Below are 24,882 nucleotides of genomic sequence, written 5' to 3'. Positions count from 1 at the left end.
CAGCCTCTCAAAGTGCTGGCATTGCAGGCGTGAGCCACGGCAAGGGGAAGCTCTTGAGTCCGGGAGGCGGAGGTTGCAGTGAGCCAAGATCGCACCACTGCACTCCAGCCTGGGCGACGGAGCTAGACTCCGTTTCAAAAAAAAAAAAAAAACCCCAAAGAGCTAAACTTCAGCACCTCCAGGCTGCTGATGTAACCATCCTGCCGGCAGAGAAGCCGGGCCAGCGGGGTGTGGGAGGGCCCGGCCCCGAGGGAGGAGCATTCCCGGGTCCGAGAGGGAAGGCCCGGGAGCCACGCGGCTCAGGAAACCGCCCCCGCCAGGGGATAGGAAGATACTGTGTGGCCCCTCCTTCCGTGACTCTTCTTAAGGCCCTTCCTCTGAAGGGGACGATCTCTTCCTCAACCCGAGGAAACAGTGCTCTCGAGCTTACGCCTGCAGCTCTGCTCCAGGCCGCTCACACAGTGCCTTCCCTAAAAGAACTCAGCCACATGGGCTACAGGGATGTAGGGTTGGGGGGAAGCAAATCCAGGTGTGCGCTTTAACCGCACGCGCCTGCGCCAAAACCCCGCTTGGCCCTTAGTTTCAGCCTCTGCAGCAGCGCCTTCGTCCGCCTCCTTTTTCCCGCCCCCGCCGGGGGGACGTCACAAAGAGTGACGTGTAAAGTGAACAATCACAGTCCCTCTCCGCGCGTGCCGGGAGGAATGAGAGAGAGGTGGGCGGGGAGAGGACGGAAGGAGTAGGCTTCGGGAACTGACTGGTCCCGGTCACCCAATCAGAGAGCTCTGGGGAGGGGAAGGGCGGGGCCCGAAGGAGGGTGGGGGGTGGGGCTGGGGAAAGGAGTTGGAAGGCTGCGGGAGGAGAAGGCGGGCTCCCAGAGATTAAAAGCACCCAATCAGAGCCCGCCGGCTTCATTCGGAGAGCGGCGTGGGGCGTCGCCGCCGCCGCCGCGCGCGCCGGGGGCTGGTTAAGGCCATGAAACAAAAGAAACCCTGAGAGGGGAGCCGCTGCCACCTCCACCAGCCCGCCCCGCCGCCGTCCCCACCCACCCACCTAGTTACCTACCTCTGCCTCCTTCCCCTGCCCCTCCACCCCGCCCTCTCCGGTCTCCGGGCGGCCCTGGCGCTCCTCGGCCCGGGTCCCCAGCCCCGCCGCCTCCCCAGAGGAAAGGTGTTTGCGCGCTGAGCAGGGCCCTGGCCCTGTCCGCCATGGGGCTCGCCGCCTGCCGCGCCTGACCCGGCCGCCGCCGCCGCCGCCGCCATTGACAGCGCGCCGCCGCGATGCCCAGCGGCAGCTCCGCGGCCCTGGCCCTGGCGGCGGCCCCGGCCCCCCTGCCGCAGCCGCCCCCGCCGCCGCCGCCGCCGCCTCTGCCGCCGCCCTCGGGCGGCCCGGAGCTCGAGGGGGACGGGCTCCTGCTGAGGGAGCGCTTGGCCGCGCTAGGCCTCGACGACCCCAGCCCGGCGGAGCCCGGCGCCCCGGCGCTTCGGGCCCCGGCAGCGGCGGCGCAGGGCCAGGCCCGGCGGGCGGCGGGGCTGTCTCCAGAGGAGCGGACTCCGCCCGGCCGGCCCGGGGCCCCGGAGGCGGCCGAGCTGGAGCTGGAAGAGGACGAGGAGGAGGGGGAGGAAGCGGAGCTGGACGGAGACCTGCTGGAGGAGGAGGAGCTGGAGGAAGCAGAGGAGGAGGACCGGTCGTCGCTGCTGCTGCTGTCGCCGCCCGCGGCCACCGCCTCTCAGACCCAGCAGATCCCAGGCGGGTCCCTGGGGTCTGTGCTGCTGCCAGCCGCCAGCTTCGATGCCCGGGAGGCGGCGGCCGCGGCGGCGGCGGCGGGGGTGCTGTACGGAGGGGACGATGCCCAGGGCATGATGGCGGCGATGCTGTCCCACGCCTACGGCCCCGGCGGCTGTGGGGCGGCGGCGGCCGCCCTGAACGGGGAGCAGGCGGCCCTGCTCCGGAGAAAGAGCGTCAACACCACCGAGTGCGTCCCGGTGCCCAGCTCCGAGCACGTCGCCGAGATCGTCGGCCGCCAGGGTGAGTGCAGGAGTGGGGAGGTCCAGCTGGGCATGGCCCCGGGCGTGGGTGGGGAGACGAGAGAAAGGAGCGTGGGACGGAAAAGGCGAACCCGGCGAGGCCCCCAAGTCCACCGCGAAGGGGTCTGGGAGGAGCCGAGGGTCGACCAGATGTGAAGATGGGTCACCTTGCGAAAACCCACGCTTTTCCGCCCGTCTTGCCTGGTAAAAAGTGTGAAGTTTCTCGGGCGACCCAGTCCGGTGGTGTTCACGTTACTTGGGCTGTATTCGTGGAACACCAGGCTGGCGTGGCACCAGAAACCTCAGTGAGGTGGTAAAAGGTCGGGCTCGAGGAGTTGTGGGTTCGCTGTTGGGTACGGAAAGCTTCGAGATTGCAAGTTTGCGCTGCCGAGTGTCTTCTAAAAGCGTTCAGCCTCCGTTACAAGAACTTGTTCAGATGGAGAAAAGAACAGAAATGGAGGCCTGTAGACAGAGCTCACTGGGGAGGGAAGGGGTGTTCAAATGGTCGGTATCACCGCCATCCCCTGCCCCTCCGCTGTTGAGAAACTTAGCTTTGGAAAAGCAGCCCAACTCACTGCCGCCTATCTTAGCTGTATTTCTCTCGATACGTTTCAACTCTCGGAAAGACACACTGACACACTGGCTGTCTTTTAAAACTGTTCAGTGTGCAGGATGAAGAAAAAATGGACACTAAGGTAATTAAGAAACTTCATCGGTTTATACAGTTTTCAGTTAATTCTCCTCTTCACTTGCCAGCACACCAGTACTGCAGACAGACTCCTCCCACATTGTTCAGACAAAGGACCTATGTCTCAGATTCCAGGAGTAGATTTGTGAAGGTGGGGGAAGGGGATGCCTGGGGTACCTCTGTATCCGACATTTTTAGGGAAGGTCCTAAGTTCTTTATGGTAGCATTTCCCCTTTATGAAAGGGGCAGATGTTACCTGCTGCCACCGCATGACAATGTGGTTGATGCATGCCTCTTTACTGTTAGGTTGAGAGCGTTGTTGGGGTCAAATAAAGAGAGATGATGGCGCTGCCGCTTAAATGATCTCATCTTTCCCAAGTGGTCTAAAGTACACATAAATAAGAGCTCTGTCGAAATGGTGGTTTCACATATCCGACTTGGCTTATTTCTTTCCTATCTGTAGGATTTTAATAAAAACTCATCTGAAATCTGGATAAAGGAGATAGCTTAGTTCAGACTGCCTGATGATTGGCACTTACAGACACTGTTCAAAGCTGGACCTTTCAATTGAAAGGTAGCTTATGCTTGTCGTTCTTCTGGTTAATGAGTTTCAAATACCTGGATTGTTTGGTTTTGGCGATACTTAGAGTAATAATCCAGGAGAAAACTTTTATTTACATGGGATAAAATTACAACATCTCAATTTGGATCAGAATGAGTTGACCATGTAAGAACACTGAGGAATCGCTATGTACCAAGCTTGTATTTTGCCAGGTTTTGAGTTTGTGGTATTGAGTTGAGAATGTGAAGTTAATTCAGACTTTCTGCCCTGAAGAAGATAACAGTCTAATAAACAGTAGAATGGCACTAACTATAGTGTATTTAGTGTGGCAAAGTCTCAGGTAAGAGAACATCTATGGAGAGGGCGTTGGAAAATGGGTAGGAAGGAGTCTAACAAATGGAGATTGAAAAACTGTGGAGGAACAATGTGAGGAGGGGTGTGGAGGACTAACCTCTAGGTATAATTACGAAGTAGTGTTGTTTTGATACTTGAGGTCTGTAAAGGGGAGTAGTGGAAAAGGGGGAAGGCAGGCGTTCACACCAGAATGTGAAGAAGCCTGAATGCCATATGAAGATGCCACTTCTCAGGACAAGTTGCTTCCGTGTGCTTACGGTAACAGTCTAGGGTAACAAAGGAAGAAAACATTTACGTGCCAGTTTTACTGAAGGACAAGATAACATATTTTACAGATTTAGTTTAATACAAACTTTAGTCCTTCATTATAGTAGACACCCCTTAAAGCACTGCTAAATGGCCCTTACTTGTGTATGTTGTTAATCTTTATAGAAATCAGTTTTTTAAAAGTAAAGTGAATTCCAAGTTTTTGTTTTGTACCAGCTATTACATGATAGGAAATGAGATAAAGCCTTAGTTTTTCTTTTGAGGGCTGTGTTTATTTGGTTAATAAGGAAATGTTGAATTTAATTATGTCTTAGATCATGGAGACAAATTGCTGGCTCTTCCATTTAAACCTTGTATTTTCCCAGAGTTGACAATACTGTTAAAAGTATGTCATCATCCTCTATCTTAAAAGCAGAAAATCTGGTCCTTTTGCTGTTTTGAACCATACAACTTGTGGATCATTGACCCCTTTGCCACCCCCATGTCCCAGCAGCATAGTAATAAAACCTGTAAAGTGTTCGCTCACTCGTATGGAGAACGAAGTGACTTCTAATGTTCACATTCTTTTACAGTATTATATTTCCCCACGGGAGAGAATCTGTCCTAAGTGAGTAAAACAGGGCAAATCATTTCATTTTCTTGTTTGCTTTGAAGGAGCTAAACTTTCATCCTTAAGATTAAATTATCCATTTCTGCCATTTTATGTATTACCTGAAGCCATAATTTTCTATTTGGCATCTCTTAATTGATTTTGGAAATAATTATGTCACAGATGGAGACATTTATGACTTCAGCTCTGAAGCAAAGAGCAGGACAAATGGAATTCTGAGTCACATAGACTAGCAACTCATGTAGATGGCCTCTGAGTTCCAGTGTTTTTCTAAAACACAAACTACCACTTTTGATACTCATGAAAGTTGGCAGAGTGTTTGACCTCGAATTTATACTCCCCAGTAGCATATGGTCATTTGTAAGTGTTAAATTGGCCTTGTTTTTTAAAGCATTGCATCTATTGTGAAACAACAATACTGTAAAATAAAGCCAGGAACTGAAGAGGCTTGTTGATATAATCAAAGAAGTTTTAGAATATGGACATCAAAAATAAACCTGAGAACAGATTTGAAGACCTAATTTTATAAACTTAGAACATCTCTGTTTTTAAGTATAGTACCTGCAAGACATATTAACAGTGATTAACAGGTCTAATTTTAGTCAGCAGGTTTTGTTTCAATTTGTACAGTCATTTATATCCATTTAGACTAAAAAGTGAATTAAAATAGAACTGTATACCCATTCTTAATACATTATAAATTAATACTAAATGTCTAAATAAATTGCTAAATAAATACTAAATAAATTCAGTTGTTTAGAGACTTGTTAACCCAAGATTTTATATTACTATTAGGATAAATGTGTATGTTTCATTAGACTTTAATTAATGGTCTATGTGTGTTCTCTAGCCACATAGTCTAGAAAAGTCGTCTCTAGCTTCTTTTTATTGTACACCCTGTCCAAAAAAAATGTGCATACTCCCAATATCTGGATATTTATATATGAATAGTAAGTGTGCTTAATATATTACACCTTATAAAACATAAAATTCTTTATTAACAATTAATACTTTACACTGTTTCAATTTGTCTTCCCAGTTTCTTAGGGTGGAACCACCCTTCATGCTCTAACACAACTGAAATAGGGTTTATATGTCTGTGACCAGGAGAAAAAGAGAAAGCTTGGTCTTGCTGTACATAAATTTTCTCTTCAAGGAGAAATACATATTTCATGAGAATAAATGGTTTCAGAATGATGCTACAGCACAGTGTCTTTTTCTTTTATGGGGATGAGGGTGCATTGTTGGACTTCTCTTTGCTTAGTACTATGTTAGGTGCTTCACCAGTGCCGTTTAACCCTGCTAGGTGGTTACTGCCGTTTAGAGAGGTAGAAACAGAGGTTCTGAGAGCTAACTTGCTCAAATAGTTGAGATTGGATTTAGCATAGTTTGACATCAGAAATAAAATTCTTTGTACTCTACGTTGCCGCTTCAGTATTGAAGCATTCTGCTCTGGAAGGTTAGTATTTTGGATTAACTTGTGCCCTAATCGTAGGAGACTGAATTTCTAATATGCATAATTTAAAATACCACTATCCAAATTGGTTTACTTGATAAAATGTTGGTGTCTGTACTACCCACAAGGCACAGTTTTAATTGTAATATAGTTCTAATGTGTCTAGCTAAAAATTTACTGTCATTTGTAGTACAGAAAGTTAATTTGCATGTATATGTAGACACTAGCTTTAAAAATTAAATATTACAATTTTTCTAGGCTTTAAAATTTAAATTTCGTTAATAATGGTTTGTATTAGTTCTGGGACCCTTGAGAAGGGTTCAGTTACTGTAATTGTTTTTGCAAATGGGTGGGGAATCTACTGCCTTTCTTCCTGCCTTATTCAGCTAATGAACTATTCTGATTCACTAGGGAGGAAATGGGAAATGAAGTGGTAATTCAAGGGTGTATTTTGTACCCCTTGGTTACCAACAACCTGAAAATGATCCAGGGAACCAAGTATTTGTGTTAGTCTGTTAGAGATTTCTATCTAGAAAATTTTCAAGCAATGTTTATGGGTTGGAATTCTAGGTGGTTCTTTACAGCGTAAGTTTTTAAGGAAAGGTAGCATTTAGTTATAAGGGAATGCTTAATATATTGCCGATTTGGTTTTGAATACTTTTGCCTTAAACATAAAAATGTTTTAGTATGTGTATTTTAATATCGTAGCTTATACAATATGTAAAAATACATATCGTAGCTACACCAAACTGCCTGTGACAGTCTCTGTTCAGCTGTGGTATATTGGAAAGAACCAAATCAGAAATAGATATTCCTGTGCCAATAACTCACTGTGTAATCTTGAACAAGTCACTTAAACTCCCTAGGCTTCAGATTCCTCTTTTGCACCTGGGCATAATCGTATCTACAATTCCTGTAGAGACTCTGGAAGATAAAGAAATCGACATATATGAAACTGTAAGTGCTAAGCACATTACTTTTGTTAAGGTAAATCTGAAATTAATTTGGAACCACCGTTTAATCATGTCCACCTTTTTTGGCTTTAGCAGATAGTTTGACTCATTATATTCTTCCAGTGTAATAGAACTAGAACCAACGGATATCTGAATGCCTTTTAGATACCTGGCACTTCTGTCAAGATGGGCTTGTTATGCTGTGGTTAACAAAGAACTCTGACACCTCAGTGTTAAAACAACTATGGTTTATTTCTTGTTCATAGGGGCTCTGCTCATTTTAGTCATTCAGGGACACAGGCCAACAGCAGCCACCATCTCCAGTGTTACTGATCTTCTGTTGTGCCAGAAGATGAAAGACTACAGCATAGCACATACTGGTCTTAAAATGTTAGATCCGGAAGTAATGCTTATCACATCTGCTCATATTTCAGTAAAGCAAATCATCTGGCCACACCTAATTTCAAATGGCTGAGAAAGTATATGACAACTATGTGCCCACAAGGAGAGCCATGATGACTACCACAGTACTATTTTATAATTTATAGGATTGTTATAGAATTCTAAACAGTGTCATTCCTACCATGTAGAATTTGTAACCAAACTCAAGATGAAAAAGTAGATAATGTTCATAAGATACTAAAGGAGTGTATTTGCACTTAAAAATAAAAAAGCTTTTTAAGAAGCTCCAAGTAGATCATGGATAATTATGTTTAAATCTCCATTGATATTCAGGTGATCCTTAAGTGATACCTTTTTTATTAAACTGCATTCTTAATGCTTCCCAAGTAGCTTATATACCATAATTTGTGGGTTTACTTTTAACATTTTCCCCATGCTACCATTAGTTACTATATAGAGACTTACAAAGATTAAATCTGATATTTAAGCCTTGAAAATAATTTTCTAATGTTAGGATTACCAAACCCAGATGTACTAAATTGAATGTATGCATAGTCTAATACTGTTTGAGTAGTTCAAGTCTTTATTCTATAACTGACTTTGAGAATTTTAAGTTACACTAACTATAGGACCTCTTTCATGCCAGTGTTTGAGATGTAAGGACACTTCAAGTGTTTGTTGCCCTTGTCCGGTAAGTACGGACTACAATTCATCATTGCATGCAGAGAAGCCTGGTTTGGTCACAAGTAAAGTCTATCATGGAATAATAAGACTAAGCCTTAAAATAATAAAAGAAAATCCTTTAATGAAAACTGCAGATGTAGTTGAAGGTAAGCATAAATAATTTGGTCTTGAACATGATTGAAGGGGAAGTGGGGAGGGAATGGCTTCAAACAACTAGAAAAGATCTCCCAAAATGGTTACCAGTGTAAAAGTATATATTTGCATTTGGGGCTGACCTTTTTATTATTATTTCCCTTCTCTGTGCCTCCCTTTCCCTTTGCCTTCTCTTCTGCCTTTCTACCAGTGCCATTTAGTATAATGCGGGAAAGGACATTGGACTTGGAGTTAGAAACCTTGTGTTTTGCACTTGCTGCCTGTGACCTTGGATAAATCACTTAACCTCTCTGAGCCTGTTTTCTCTTCTGGAAAAAACCTACTTCACCTACTTGTTCTTCCAGGTTTCTCTCTCCCCTTTCCCTCATTTGTTCTAAGGATCAAGTCTGAGAATATAGCATTAGTAGAAATTGACAGTACAATTGAAAGTACAGAGATGATAAATTATATATCAGATAAGGTAAATTTTTACTGCTAAATTTCTTTTATACTCTGAACAAATGCTAGTTAAAGCCAAAAAATGTCATTTTAGTTAAGTTTTTCGTAGGCTATACCAATAAATTATGTAAGTTATATTTTTTAAATTTATAATATGTCTTAAAATTTATTTAAAATCAGAGCTTTGGAAATGTATTTCCTGGCAAAGAACTAAGCAAGTCTGGAAGAGAATCATTTACAAATGAATCTAATTCCATTGTATGGTACCCAAACAGATAATTCTAAGGTTTCTGTTAACATCCTCTAAAGAGCATGAACATAATTTCAAGCTCCCCAGTTAGGAAAACTTCTGCCTTTCATCTCTAATTTACACCCTCTTCTGGTTTTTTCTTTCAGGTTTACTGAAAGGCCAAATAATAAACCTTTTCATTAAATATTTTTTATTGTCTTGTCTAAAATAAGTGAAAAAAGAGGGGTTTTAGATTTAATTTAACTTCTGTTTTTTAAAATACCTTGTACATGCAGGGAATTCTTCTCCACTCCTAAAAATACACTAGAAATATTCTTATTTGGATTTAGGAAAATAAGGCAGCTTGAGAGAACATTGGTTTAGGGGTCACTAGTTTATAACTGGACAATTTTAGGCTTCGGTTTTCCTCATGTCTAAAATGAGATTTAACTAGGTGGTCTGTCACATTTCTTATATTCTGATTTTTGTCCAGAGTCCCTAAAATTAGGTAAAAGTAAACCAGATTTCATATCACCAGTTAGATTGACTTTGCAAAATCTTCTCAATTTTGCAAAGTTTATGATATGTTTTATCTTTAGGAATTTCTTTAAATGTTTTTAACTCCCTATAAAAATCAGTTCGCTTGTCTTTTAATAACAACAAACTTGTGTCAGGCACTGTGCAAAAACTACATGTGTCATCTCATTTAATCCATTCTTAATTCCACCAAACAGATAAACAAGTCTATGGAGGTACAAACAACTTATCCAACGTCTCAAGCCATTATTGTTTGAGACTTCAACGTGCCTATCTCAGTAAGTGGTAGAACAAGTAGACAAAAATCAGCAAGGATATTGTAGAAGATCTGACTACTGTCACCAACCAACAGTATAAGAAAAGAAAATAGGTCACTATCTGTACATGAACATGTATCACTAAATACTTTTAGTGCTTGAAGTTAATACAAGTCAGTGAAGGTAGAACTGAATCTTAGTCATCTTTGCGTTATTAATATTGGTTAAAGTACCTAAAACAAAGTGGAATACTTCCTGTTTATTTTATTGAACTAAATTTTTTTCTTATAAACTTGCCATTTTATTGTTTATGTCATTGTACTTTGCATATTGTTTTAATTGGGGTTTTCTTCCCTCTTGCCTTTATTCCCAGCCTTTTTTTTTTTTTTTTTTTTTTTTTGAGACAGGGTCTCACTCTGTCGCCCAGGCTGGAGTGCAGTAGAGCAATCTCAGCTCATTGCAACCTCCACCTCCCAGGCTCAAGTGATCCCCAGTAGCTGGGACGGTAAGTGCACACCACCACGCCTGGCTAGTTTTTTGTATTTTTGGTAGAGACGGGGTTTTACTATGTTTCCCAGGCTGGTCTTGAACTTCTGAGCTGAAGCTGAGCTCAAGCAGTCCACCCACCTCGGCCTCCCAAAGTGCTGGGATTACAGGCGTAAGTCACCACAACTGGCCAAACAGCTTTTTATGTAAGGACCCAGTCAACCTCAAGTTGTTTGGCACTTTTGTTTGAAGTACAGTAGATGCTACTTGATTAAAGGCATTAAATGTTTATATGAATACTGATAATGAAACTAAAATCACATAAATGAAGGTGTTTGAAGTATTGTCATAGTAATCCCTAAAGTGAGACAAACAGTATTCTTGACTTAAAATAGCTACAAGGAGGCCACTTGAACCCTAGAAACGAAAGCTGTTAGTTTTATATTATGCATTTAGGAATACATTGCATTCTCAAATTATTACTTAAAATGTTGAATTAATGTTGTGTACATGAAACATTCTTACTGGGATTTAGCTGATACTCATCAGTCTTTGAAGATAGAATACTAGAATTGATTAATTGAACTAATGGCAATTCCATATTTACTGTAACACCTTAATACAGTATTTTATGTGTTTCTATAAAATGAAAGGAGCTTTTGAATATTCTGTCTAGACTATTCCAAGGGGAAAGGGACCTTATTTTGTATAAAATTATTAATACAACCCCTTCATTCATTCTTATATATCATGAAACGTGAGATGATTTAGGGTTTTTGTTTGTTTGTTTTTGTTTTTTTTTTTGAGACGGAGTTTCGCTCTTGTTGCCCAGGCTGGAGTGCAGTAGTGTGATCTCTGCTGACCTCAACCTCCGCCTCCCGGGTTCGAGCGATTCTTCTGTGTCAGCCTCCTGAAATGATGTGTTTTTAGGGGAAAATAGTGTGATGAAAGGAGTGTGGACTTAAGACAACTTGGGCTGAGCACTTAATAACAGGCATTGTAGTAAGCATTTTTAATACATTATTTCATTTAATCTTTGCAAAAAACAAACGAAGGAAGTATCTTTAATCATAGTTTGCCCTAACGTTGAAACAGCAGGTTCCGAGTCCTGCAGATAGTCAGTTTTTTGCTGCTTATATTGTTTCCCTTGAACTGGACCTTAATGGATTCATACATGATAGCTATAATGATGAGTTGTGCCTGTGTTTGTATTATTCTTAAGTTCGTGGAGCCTTTCACACATACAGTTTTATCTTTTCCAAATGGCCATGTTTGTTATTCAGATAACTCAGGGAGGAAAAGGAATACTAGGAGGGTTTTCCAGATTATGTAAGGAAATACCCGAGCAGAGATAGAAGAGGAACAAGACATGTTTGGGGGATGAAGTCTGGGAGAAGGTAGGTTATGGCCACTTAATGTGCAGAAGGGGTGGGGACTTAATTTCAGGCCAAAGAGTTTTATTTTTCTTGAAGGTAAGAAGAGCTACTCAAGATGTTTAACTCCCCTCTCTCTTTACCCTTCAAAACAAAACCTCTTGGGAAATTTTTGAAGAAAAACCCCAAGAACTGCCAAAAGTGAAAATATACACATAATGCAGTTGTGATGTTTGCTTGTAAGGGTTTGAGCTTTCTTTAGTCACCTTGTATTTGTAGCTAATGTATGAAATGAATGGAAAACATAATGCGTTTAGTTTCTAGAAAACAAGTTCCTTTTTGCAAAATCTACAACACAAGTACTTGATGTTCATAATAGTGGTCATAGCCTTGCATTCTGTCCTTTGTTCTCAGCATTTTTCTGTTCATTATTGTGATAGGCCTTGTGGTGAGTCCCCCGTCTTGTCTCTTCTGCATCTTTTATGCACCCACTAGTCTTAACATGCATATCTGTTTATGTTACTGTCTATCTCCAGTTTTTTCTACTATACGATAAAGTCGAAATTCCCTTGCCTAACATCAGAGACTTCTGTCTCCCCATCCAGCTTTATCCCTGCCATTCTATCCTCCAGTAACGTGAAGCTCTTAACACTGCTGAACCCAGTTGTCTGACTGTGCCATCCTGTACTCTTGATTCCCTGCTTTTGCACTTGCAGTTCCCTCTGCTCTCCTTCCCATCTGGCAAAACCATTTTCTTTAAGCCTCAGTTCAGATGCCTTTGAAGCTTTCTTTTATTTACTGTAAGTAGTAAAGTCATCTCCTTTTGTACCTACTGCTTTGTAGGTACCTTTAAACCAGTTACTGTATTCAGTGTTGCTTTACTTTTTTCCCTCTAGACTAAGCTTGAGAGCAGAAATGATGCTGGTTCATTTATACCACCTGGAAGTAGCACTAGCATCTTTATAGGGAATTTAACATGTGAATGGGTAAGTTCAGGTATTAGGCTGCACTTTATCTCACAATTGATAAAATGCTCTTAGAGTTCACCCAAGCAGTGATTTTGCTGGGAACGCCTAGGATAAGTGGAAGCCACTTTTACTGTGTATCCCATACCAAACCACTAATCTCCCAACATAAACATAATCTCCTAGTAAAAGTCATTGTAAACACTTGGCTTATATATTTTCTCCCCATTTGATATTTTTATTTTAATATTATTTGTTTATTATAGAGAGGGGGTCTCACTATGTTGCCCAGGCTGGTCTCGAACTTCTGGCCTCAAGCAATCCTCCCACCTCTGCCTCCCAAAGTGTTGGGATTACGGACATGAGCCACCACACCCAGCCCTTACTTGATTTTTAGATTTATCCCTTCACCTATTCCAATGCCCGTGATTCCCCAAACCTTTCCTGACCCTACCTTATGTCTATTCACTGCCCTGGCCTTTGGGTTACTATTCCTGAATTGGGATTTAAAAGCTAGGTACTTGGAAGAAAAGGAAAATAATTGAAGGAAAGGAGAAAGGTAATGTCATAGGCAGAGTAATCCCACCCACCCAAAGAAGTCCATATCCGAATTCCCCAGGAACTCTGAATATGTCACCTCATTTGGCAAAAGGGATGTTGCAGGTGTTTATGCAGACGTGATTGAGGGTATGGACCTTGCTTTGGAGAGCTTGAGATCATCTGGATGATCATCTGGGTATAATCACATGAGACCCTAAAAGCAGAAAACCTTTCCCAGTTGGGTCTGAGATCTGAGAAAGAAGATTTGAAGCATGAGAAGGACTCAGCCTCCATTGCTCGCTCTGAAGATGAGTCACAAGCCAGGGAATGTAGGTGGCCTCTAGAAGCTGGGAATGGCCCTCAGCTGACAGCCAGCAAGGACACTCAGTCCTTTCACTGCAAGCAATCAAATTCTGCCAACAACCTGCATGTGCAAGGAACTGGATCCCTCAAGCTTCTTGCAAGGAACATAGCCCTTGCAAACACCTTGATTTTAGCCCTGTTGAGACCCATATCAGATGTCTGACCCACCAAACTGTAAAATAACAAATATATGTAAAAACAATAAATTTATGTCATTAAAGCCACTGTGGTAACTTGTTAAGGCAGCATTAGGAAACTAAAGCAGGTAATAGGGAATTAAAGGACAGAAATATTTTTGGACTTTAATTGAACTATTGGCAATTCCATATTTACTGTAACACCTTAATATAGTATTTTATGTTGAAAACTGCTTCTTAATTTTTTTTTTCTTTTCTTTGAGTCAGGGTCTCACTCTGTTGCCCAGGCTTGAATGCAGTGGCACGATCTCGGATCTCTGCAGCCTCGACATCCTAGGCTTAGGTGATCCTCCCAACCTCAGCCTCCCAAGTAGCTAGGACCACAGGTGTGCACCACCACGCCCAGATAGTTTTTTATATTTTTTGTAGAGATGGGGTTTTGCCATGTTGCCCAGGCTGGTTTCAAACTCCTGAACTCAAGTGATCCTCCCACCTCAGCTCCCCAAAGCATTGAGATTACAGGCTTGAGGCATCACGCACAGCCAAAAGCTACTTCTTACAATAATTCTTGAGAGACTTCCAGAATGTCTTGTAGGGTGTTGAATAAGAATGTAATATATCTAACATTTTGGTCTCCTCTCTTGGGGCAGTGATTGTGGAGTTTTTAAGGGCTCTGAGAATCTCTAGTAGTTTTTATTACTTTGTAACAGTTACTACTAATTTAGCAGCTTACAACAACACAAATTTATTATCTCCATTTCTGTAGGTCAGAAGTCTAGGCATGGTGTGTCTGTTCAGGGTCTCACTGTGTTCAAATCAAGGTATTGGGCAGGACTGCAGTGCTTATCTGCGGCTCATGTCCTCACCCAAGCTTGCTGGTTTTTGATAAAATTCATTTTGAGTGGGGAGTGGGAGGTGGGTGTTGCAGGATGATGACCTCTACCTCCATTTTCCTTCTAGCTCACAGCTCCTAGAAGACACCTGAAGTTCCTTGCCTTGGGGTCACCATAGGCAATTTACAACATAAATTGTTTGCTTTCTTCTTCCAGGTTAGCCAGAGCACATCTCTCTGACTTCTCTTCTGAGTCATGCTAGGAAAAAAAAAAATTTTTTTAAGAGACAGGGTCTCACTCTGTTGCCCAGGCTGGAGTGCATTGGCGTGATCATAACCCACTGCAGCCATGACCTCCTGGACACAAGCACTTCTTCACCTTATTAGCCTCCCATATAGCTAGGACTCCAGGGACACACCACCATACATGGCTAATTTTTTTTGTTGTTTTTATTTTTGTTTGTTTTTTTGTAGAAACAGCGTCCTGCTATGTTGCTCAGCCTGTCATGAACTCCTGGCTTCAAGCAGTCCTCTGGCCTCAGCCTCCAAAGTGCTAGGATTACAGGCATGAGCCACCACAATCAGCCAAAACCTCTGCTTTTAAAAAACTTATGATTAGGTCAGGCCCACCCAGATAATCTGGGTAATTTTACTATTTTAAGGTGAACTGATTTGGATTGTAATTATATTTGCAAAGTCCCTTCACAGGGGCCACCTAGGTTAGTGTTTGTTTAACTGAAAGTATGTGTACATACTAGGCCCAGGAATCTTGAGGAGCCATCTTAGGATTCTGCCTATCATACTGTCTACCATAGCTTTTTAAAGGATTTAGTGGTGAATGATGAACAGCTCCATGGACTTTCATTTTCTGCTTAATTGTACACTACTGGTGACCTAAATATTAACTCAATTCTTTATCACATGGTGCTTTTTCTGTTGGGAAGTGGGAGCAAATGGTATGGATAGGCCATGTGGTCTTTTTGCTACCATCTAAATGAACCATGGTTTAAAAACAAAAACAAAACTTGAAAAATCCTGCTCTAAGTATCCAAGATATGTTGCTGGTGGCTAGAAAATAAATAATGGGTTTTTAAAAATTCGGTGTCACAAATATGTCTGAGCTGTCTGGCCTCCACAAGCTACTTTAGGTGACCATAGAGCAGAACTATAGTATTACCATTTTCAACTGTATGGAAATTTCATCTGTAAAGTCAGATCTTAAACCCAGGTTTTCTCAATAATGCCACACTCCCTCCTTTTCACTATCACTGTACTGGTTCTTAGTTGTAAGTACATCATTTCACATGTGTTAATGGAACTAGAAAGTGGCCTTAAAGGTGATGTTGTCTAGTGGTTTTAAACTTTCTGACAGGAAAAAGAACATTTTATATTGCAGCCCATTATATATTTCACTGAAACATTTGGAACTTATTGAGTTCTTTTTTTAAATGCTGACTGCACCTACTGAATTGATACTGCAACCCATGGTTTGAAAAACACTGAAGATTACCTTCATTTTAATTTCTTTTCTTTCAACCCCTTTCCCAGCAGCAGAGGACCTCCCCGTCTTAATTTCTAAGGCTAGGAAAAGCTCTCTTTATTTACCCTGGAGAAGCAAGGCAGAATCCTTTGCTGTATCAGGGAGTGAGAGGACCAGAGGTCTAGCTACAGCTAAAGGGTTTTAAGGTGAAACATAGCCCCAGCAACAGTGATGTAGGAAAGGAAAATGGGTTCCTACACCAGTGAGGTAAGTTGGAGACTCTTTTTTTAGGGAATTTACTTCCAAATCAAGATAAAATTAGTTCTTGACCTCTAAACAGTCTAGTGTAGACTTCTGCCCATTGATTACCTTGAATACAACTTGCCATATGTGGATTTTTATCTGTAGCTATAAGAAATGTAGTCCTCACATTTTTAAATTTCAAAACTTTGTTCAACTTTGAGGCTACGAAATCATTTACCCTGCTGTTTGTACAGTAGTCCCCCCTTATCCAACAGGGATGCCTTCCCAAGACCTTAAGTGGATGCTTGAAACTGCAGAGTACCAAACCCTATATATACATACTATGTTTTTTCCTATATGTACATACCTGTGATAACATTTGATTTATAAACAAGACAGAGTAAGAGATTAACAATAATAAAATAGAACACTTATAACAATATACTGTAATAAAAGTTGGTGAACGTGGTCTTACTCACTCTCAAATATCTTTTTATACTGTACTATAGCCACCTGCATTTGGACTATGGTTGACTGAAAGGAGCTGAAATGATAGAAAGTGAAACTGCAGATAAAGGGAGGGGGGCTACTGTAATTTAAAATAATATCAGTAGCACTAACCAAAAGTCTAATCAATATGCTAAGACTAGTAAAGTGTATCATTTCTGTATATTTAATTTGTTTTTCTTTTCTAAATCATATTTATTTGAAAAAGTAATGTGTATGTATGACTCAAAATTTATTAAAAAAATAAATAAATAAGAACATACAGTGAAAACTGCCTCCCTCCTTCCCTGTCCCCCTAGGTCAACCAGTTTTATGAGTGTATAGCATTCCATTATATAGCTGTACCAGCCTCATGCTAATTCAAACAATAATTATAAAATACAGAAGTTATTTTGCACTTGTGCACATATTTCTACAGGATCAATTGTACAAGAAGATTGTAGAAGCGTAAGAATATATGGGCTTATAACTGTGATAGCTCTTAGAGGGCAGTTTATACTCTCACAGCTAAATATGAGAGTTCTTTTCCCCACTCTTACTAGCAATGTTGTAAGGTTTTTGTTATTTGACAATCTTATAGGTAGAAAATAATAGGTCAGTTCCCTTGAAAATGGGAATTTCCATCTTCAGAGCCATTTGTATATTTACTTTGATGTTAGCTGTTTCTTTCACCCTTTTATTGGGTTTTTGTTGTTTTGATTTGTAGGGGAGAGATGTGTGTGTGCATGCGTGTATGTGTGTGTTTGTGTGTGTGTAAGAAAGTGAGAAATTAGCCATTTCTAATAATGTTATAAATATTTTAGGTTTTTTTTTTGTTTTTGGTGACTTGTGCCATGTAGCAACTTAAAAAATACAGGCTAATATATCATAATACGGCTTCTGAATTTTATTTCACTCTGAGATTATAAATTCTATTATTTTTAAAAATATCTTCGAGTTTTCAAATAAAAACTCAATTTAAAGTACTCAAAAAAGCTAATACCTTCGTCACCTGCAAAATTACAAAACAAGATTGTTTTTTCTCCTTTAGTTTGTGTCACCTTTTAAAAAGTATCTATTCGAGTAGTCCCCAACATTAGAATGTATTTGTAGTTGAGAAATCATGTTAGTTGTTTGGAACTCAGAATATGTGTTCCTACAGAAACAGTGGTATGATTGGTGAGCTTCCCTATAATCCCTAATCTGAGTTTAGGATACTATAATCAAAAGATTTAGGGAAGTGAAGAAATAGTTTCCTCTATCTTTATTGGCAGTGGCTTAAACAGGGTTGGCGGCCGAGCACGATGGCTCACGCCCGTAATCCTAGCACTTTGGGAGGCCAGGGTGGGCAGATCACCTGAGTTCAGGAGTTTGAGACCAGCCTGGCCAACACGGTGAAAACCGTCTCTACTAAGAATATATTTTAAAAATTACCCGGGTGTGGTGGTGGGCACCTGTAATCCCAGCTACTCGGGAGGCTGAGGCAGGAGAATTGCTTGAACCCAGGAGACGGAAGTTGCAGTGAGCCGATATGGTGCCACTGCTCTCCAGCCTGGGCGACAGAGACTCCATCTCAAAAAACAACAACAACAAAAAACCAGGGTTGGCTTTGCTGTCTTCCTTTTACTTTTTTCCCTGATCTGCAAAACCTAATAAACACATGACCCTTTTGGGTGTAGACCAGGCCTGTCTTTCTCCCCTGTCTCAAGAGTGGCCCATGCTCAAGCCATTTGTCTTCTCTGTACCCAATGAACCATACATTAAACACCTATTTATTAATACCAACCATAGGCTAGATAGTGTTCTGTGGACCCTCAAGCATATTTCCTCAGTTAATAATATACCTGTTAGGTATTTAACAGAAAATATTCTACTAAGGGTGTGACTGACAGTTGCTTATAGTATCAAAAGTATTTGATTAAGGGATTTTTACATAGTTTTCTTTTTTCTCTTTTATTTCTGTTTTCCTTTTTTTTCTTTTATTTATTTTCAGTTTTCTAATGGTCAATATTAGTAAGGGATGAAAGGGACCAACCCTAGACCCTTAGACTAATTCTCCCTTTGTCCTTAATGCAATTTGCCCAGTGTTTTTCTGCAGAATATTGTCTGTCTTTTGTTAGGAATGTAATTGTGGCTGACTGCCTTCTTGCCACCTTGTCAAGTTGTAGCCCACTGTGAACTTACATATCCAAATAATAACTCCCCTGAGTATAGAATATGACCAGTTCTGTGTTTATACACACCTTTCAGAATTTCTTAAGCATCAATAGAAAGTGATCTCAATTCTGCACACCAAACCGCACCTGCTGCACTAAATGAGGGAATCTCCTGGACATTTAGCCTGTATAAATGATACGTAGATGTGGAAGTTTCGTTGTACCCTCTGTTCTTCTAACTGATTTTCTGTTGTAGAACAAAAGCACCTACAGGCTGAACACTTCTAATCCGAAAATTTGAAATCCTAAATGCTCAAAAAGCCTCCGATTTTGTTTTAGAGCTCCAAAATCTGAGGCTTTTTGAGCAGCAGCATAATGCTCAAAGAAAATACTCACTGGAGCATTTCGGATTTTCAGAGTAGGGATACTCAGCTGGCAGGTATGGTGCAAATACTCCAAGATCTCAAACATTCCTGGTCCCATGTGTTTTTGGATAGGGGATAACTCAACCTGTGTAGTCAACACCTAGTGGCTTGGGAATGCTTTGGAAGGGCAAACAAACAAGTTGCACTTTGTGCAAAAAAGTGATCAGGTCATGTGCTTTATTAGAAACATCGGCCAGGTGCGGTGGCTCCCGCCTGTAATCCAGCACTTTGGGAGGCCGAGGCAGGCAGATTACTAGGTCAGGAGTTCAAGACCAGCCTGACCAACGTGGTGAAACCCCATCTCTACTAAAAATACAAAAAATTATCCAGGTGTGGTTGTGCATGCCTGTAGTCCCAGCTACTCGGGTGGCTGAGGCAGGAGAATCACTGGAACCCGGGAGGTGGAGGTTGCGGTCAGCCGAGAACGCATCACTGCACTCCAGCCTGGGTGACAGAGCGAGACTCTGTCTCAAAAAAAAAAGTATCATCTGACTAAAGTGATGTAGGAATATTAATTTATTGAGGACAAAAAAGGAAGGGAGCATTTAAGAAAAAGACATGCTCAGATTGTGACACTTCAGTAGCACCTAGCTTCTTTTTTTGTTTGTTTGGTTTTTTTTTTTTTGAGTTGGAGTTTCACTCTTGTTGCCCAGGCTGGAGTGCAGTGGGACAATCTCGGCTCACTGCAACCTCTGTCCCCCGGGTTCGAGCAATTCTTCTGCCTCAGCCTCTCAGGGAGCTGGGATTACAGGCATGCACCACCACGCCCAGCTAATTTTTGTGTATTTAGTAAAGACGGGGTTTCACCATGTTCACCATGTTAGTCAGCCTGGTCTTGAACTCCTGACCTCAGGTTATCCACCTGCCTCAGCCTCCCAAAGTGCTGGGATTACAGCACCTAGCTTCTTTGTTTTGACAAACTAAGAATATTATGATATATTCATGAGAACACATCTATCCTGGCAAGCTCAAGTTAGGGTCTTTGAAAAGTATAACCCCAGAGTTTTATTCCTTGGTTGTGTACTTGACATTTTAAGTTACAGTTTGAAGCCCTCTAATCTTAACATAGTTGGCACTAGTAATCTGTGATTACTCAAAAAAAAAAAAAAAAAGTTGGTTAAAGTGGAGAATTATGTAAAGTTATACATATGTATCTTAGATGTTTTATTTTAACTTAAATATACTTAGGATTTGGGGTCATGGCCTTTTATTTGAAATTGTGTCTGTCAATCAGAGCAGTCCTTGAATAAAACCACACCCAGCACCCACATTCCATACAATCTGCAGTATCTGTTTCTTTTAAATGGAGCAGGACTTTACAATGATTACAAAATCATTCTATATTACTTTTTTTTTATTCCAACCCTTTACAGCTGTCTCACCTATTCATAATTCAATAGCAGCTTTTTCTTTAAGATACTCATCTTTTTTGCATTCATGTTTCACTAGTTTATGCAGTAATTTAGATAATTTAGTTACTAGCGTGAGTACACCTACCACAAACAACATGGGAATAAACAAAACTGAATCATAGCAGGCCTAGAATTTAACTGGTGGGAGCAGAAGTGAGATGACCTACTAGCCATGAGCACGGTGTTTTTGTCATCAATTGAGTTTTACAGAGGAAAGAGTAATGTTAAGTTAAAGTGGTAAGATAATTAGGTGGAAGTCAGTTTAATAACTTCTGTCAGATAATTGTGAAAATTGAGGTTCTTGGACTAGCAAAAAGACCACAGATTTTAAGTCAAACTAGGTTTACTTCTGGCTCTGCCACTTCCTAGCTATGTGAAAAACTCTAAAACTTACCCATAACCAGATATTTAGCTTAAAAGGTGCATTCTGTGATTTGTCTTTATATATATCATTGAAGTAGATGTTGATTCTTATGAAATGTTTTCTTTCTAACAGGTTGTAAAATTAAAGCACTGAGAGCCAAGACAAACACGTATATCAAGACTCCTGTTCGTGGTGAAGAGCCCATTTTTGTTGTCACTGGAAGGAAAGAAGATGTTGCCATGGCCAAAAGAGAGATCCTCTCAGCTGCAGAGCACTTCTCCATGATTCGTGCATCTCGAAACAAAAATGGGCCTGCCCTGGGAGGATTATCATGTAGTCCTAATCTGCCCGGTCAAACCACCGTCCAAGTCAGGGTCCCTTATCGTGTGGTAGGATTAGTGGTTGGACCCAAAGGAGCAACTATTAAAAGAATTCAGCAGCAGACCCACACCTACATAGTAACTCCGAGCAGAGATAAGGAACCTGTCTTTGAAGTGACAGGGATGCCTGAAAATGTTGACCGAGCACGGGAAGAAATAGAAATGCATATTGCCATGCGTACAGGAAACTATATAGAGCTCAATGAAGAGAATGATTTCCATTACAATGGTACCGATGTAAGCTTTGAAGGTGGCACTCTTGGCTCTGCGTGGCTCTCCTCCAATCCTGTTCCTCCTAGCCGCGCAAGAATGATATCCAATTATCGAAATGATAGTTCCAGTTCTCTAGGAAGTGGCTCCACAGATTCCTACTTTGGAAGCAATAGGCTGGCTGACTTTAGTCCAACAAGCCCATTTAGCACAGGAAACTTCTGGTTTGGAGATACACTACCATCTGTAGGCTCAGAAGACCTAGCAGTTGACTCTCCTGCCTTTGACTCTTTACCAACATCTGCTCAAACTATCTGGACTCCATTTGAACCAGTTAACCCACTCTCTGGCTTTGGGAGTGATCCTTCTGGTAACATGAAGACTCAGCGCAGAGGAAGTCAGCCATCTACTCCTCGTCTGTCTCCTACATTTCCTGAGAGCATAGAACATCCACTTGCTCGGAGGGTTAGGAGCGACCCACCTAGTACAGGCAACCATGTTGGCCTTCCAATATATATCCCTGCTTTTTCTAATGGTACCAATAGTTACTCCTCTTCCAATGGTGGTTCCACCTCTAGCTCACCTCCAGAATCAAGACGAAAGCACGACTGTGTGATTTGCTTTGAGAATGAGGTTATTGCTGCCCTAGTTCCATGTGGCCACAACCTCTTCTGCATGGAATGTGCCAACAAGATCTGTGAAAAGAGAACGCCATCATGTCCAGTTTGCCAGACAGCTGTTACTCAGGCAATCCAAATTCACTCTTAACTATATATATATACATAAATACTATATCTCTATATGGACTCATAAAGGCATGGGTATAATGGTACCCCCCAGTAAACTTCCTAATGATTTCTTATGACTGTTATCAGGCTTTATTGGGATTACGCTAAAGTTGTTAGTAAACTTATAAAAGGCTGCTATGGTAACACTAAACCTAAGTGGTCTCTTGTCTATTAGTTTGGTTTGAATTATTAGTACTATCCTGTAGACCCAGAGACATAGTTTATATAAGAATTGCTAAAGCTGAAGTTCAACTTGGCTGAGTGAAGATAATCATAGGTTGTGTGAGCCTATGAGAAAAGTGTATACGTCTAAGATTTCAAAACAATGGGTCCCAAAGCCTAACCACTTTAAGAGTTTATGGAGGGTACTTGGCATTACAGACGATCCATACACTTCCAGTGCTGCCTTCTTTACACTGCCAGTTTTGACAAAACAGGTTTGTTTGTTTTTTATTTTACAACAACATATGCCTAATTCTGCAGGATTGCAAGTAACTTTTTAATGCATTGTGATTACTTATTGGTAATGATAGGGCTGATGGCAGTTTACTAGATCACTGGTTATAATTTGGGACAAAAACTGCTACATCAACTTTCATCTCGCCCAGAGTGCTCAAGGCTGGTATGATCAGTGGATCAGGAATGCAATTGTGAATTCCTGCCCATTGCCTCTCTTGGTGAATGTGGAAATGGCCACCTGGGTTTTCCCATATCAGGAAGGGCTTTGGGATGGCACCTATATTGGCTGATAATTGAGGATGCAAACATTCCATTCATTAGTGTGATCGAGCTGTTAATTTTTAGACTATAGATCAAAATGTGAAACATTTTATGTTCAATCCATATTTGTCTTGCACATTATAAATATATTTTTATTTTTTAGTAATTTAGGGGAGGGAGGAGGGAGAAAGGGATAATGATGCCCTTGGCATAATTCACAAAAGCAGCTGTGACAACCTCCAATCAGTTTACTTCATTTCAAAACTATTTCCAACCACAAGGAAAGATTTATTTAAAATACACTCGTACATTTCACCTGTGGATGTCTATAACTTCATCCTCAGTATGTTCCCAAATCTGTGCTGGCATTGAAAGGACAAAACATTATACTGGTGGGTTTTTCTACTAATTATTTTTTGAAGCATTATTTTCCCAACACAAAAGAGCTTTTTTCTCGGTATAATGAAAATTGAAATCCTATGTGTATTCAATAGTAAATAGACAAATTTTATTTTTTATTTCCACTTGAAGAGTTACATTTCGTATAAAAGTTTACAAATAACGGTTTTTATTTTGATTTTTTCAGTATAAAAAAAGTTGCCTTGATGGCATATTATGATGTAATGCTAATTGCTTGTAGGATAGTAAATGGTCAGTATTGAAACCTAATCTCTAGCTGCCGTCTTGTAGATATGAACGAATGTTCACCAAGCATGTATTTTGTATTTTGTTGCATTGTACACTGCAACTAATAAGCCAAGGAATCGACATATATTAGGTGCGTGTACTGTTTCTAAAAACCACAAACTAAGAATGATAAATTATCAATATAGTTTAGTATTTGCTAATTTTACTACACTCTTTTGTTATGTATATGTAGGGACGTCATAGGGATTATAAATTCAATTTGAGTAAAATTTAAAACCATATATTTTATGATAAAGGGCCTTTAACTTAAGATGGCCAAAGCACTGATATTATATATTTGCTGTAAAGAGAATTATAAGAGTTTTATTTTTCTGATATTAAAAGTTACTTAATAAAGACTTGTTTCCATTAACTTGAATGTATTCTCCTTGGTGTTTTTCATATAATCATCAGTTTATACTAGAAGATTAGTTAACAGAATCGAAAATTTTCTTTTATAGACTCCCTATTCCCCAGCCAGCTATCTTTGCTCACTCTTGTAGTTATTTTGTGTGTGTGTGCTCTTGGTTTTGAATGTGTCGCTTATGTTCCTGTCCAAGTTTAGTTTTTTCTTTAAATGAGTGTTAAATTACAGTACACTGGAAATTTGGCTGGTTGTAGATTTAGTTGCATATTTGTGTAGTTGACCACAAACCACTACTGATCTAATTGTAAATAGTAAATGACTTTTTTTATACATTATTATTTGAAATCCTGAATTCAACTTAAATTCTACTTGGTTTGCATCCTTTGTTTATGGATTTTTGTCTTTTTATCACCAAATCTGTAAAACAAGTTCTTTTCTAATACAAAAGCACCAGTTTACCTTTCAGTAAAAACTACCTTCTGAAAAATTGACAAAAATATTTCTCTATGAAATTGATTTGATGCAGATTGGAATAAAGTATTGACTTTTTTTTTTGAAAGCGAGAATAAAGACATTTCTAAGAAAGATCATTTTAAAGAAACTAAAATTCTTTTTTTTTTTTTTTTTTTTTTTTTTTTTTTTTTTTTTTTGAGATGGAGTCTCGTTCTGTCACCTGGCCTGGAGTGCAGTAGCTCGATCTCGGCTCACTGCAGCCTCTGCCCCTCAGGTTCAAATCAGCCTCCCGAGTAGCTGGGATTACAAGCACACGCCACCACGCCCAACTAATAATTTTTGTATTTTTAGTAGAGACGGGGTTTCACCATGTTGGCCAGGCTGGTCTCGAATTCCTGACC

At 40.7% G+C, this 24,882-nt stretch overlaps 1 protein-coding gene across 1 annotated transcript; it reads left to right on the top strand.

The window, feature by feature from the left end:
- The first annotated feature begins 836 nt into the window (after positions 1–836).
- MEX3C (mex-3 RNA binding family member C) lies at positions 837–24,040 on the top strand. Its single transcript, XM_004059437.5, has 2 exons — positions 837–2,025; positions 21,009–24,040. Exons 1-2 carry the CDS (start codon positions 1,278–1,280, stop codon positions 22,232–22,234), a joined length of 1,974 nt encoding a protein of 657 aa, XP_004059485.3. The 5' UTR covers positions 837–1,277; the 3' UTR covers positions 22,235–24,040.
- Positions 24,041–24,882: the final 842 nt, after the last annotated feature.

This window comes from Gorilla gorilla, chromosome 17, assembly GCF_029281585.2.
Source record: "Gorilla gorilla gorilla isolate KB3781 chromosome 17, NHGRI_mGorGor1-v2.1_pri, whole genome shotgun sequence".
NCBI classification, from domain to species: Eukaryota; Metazoa; Chordata; class Mammalia; order Primates; family Hominidae; genus Gorilla; species Gorilla gorilla.
Note: the sequence above shows the minus strand (reverse complement) of the source record. Positions and strands in the feature narration are given on the sequence as shown.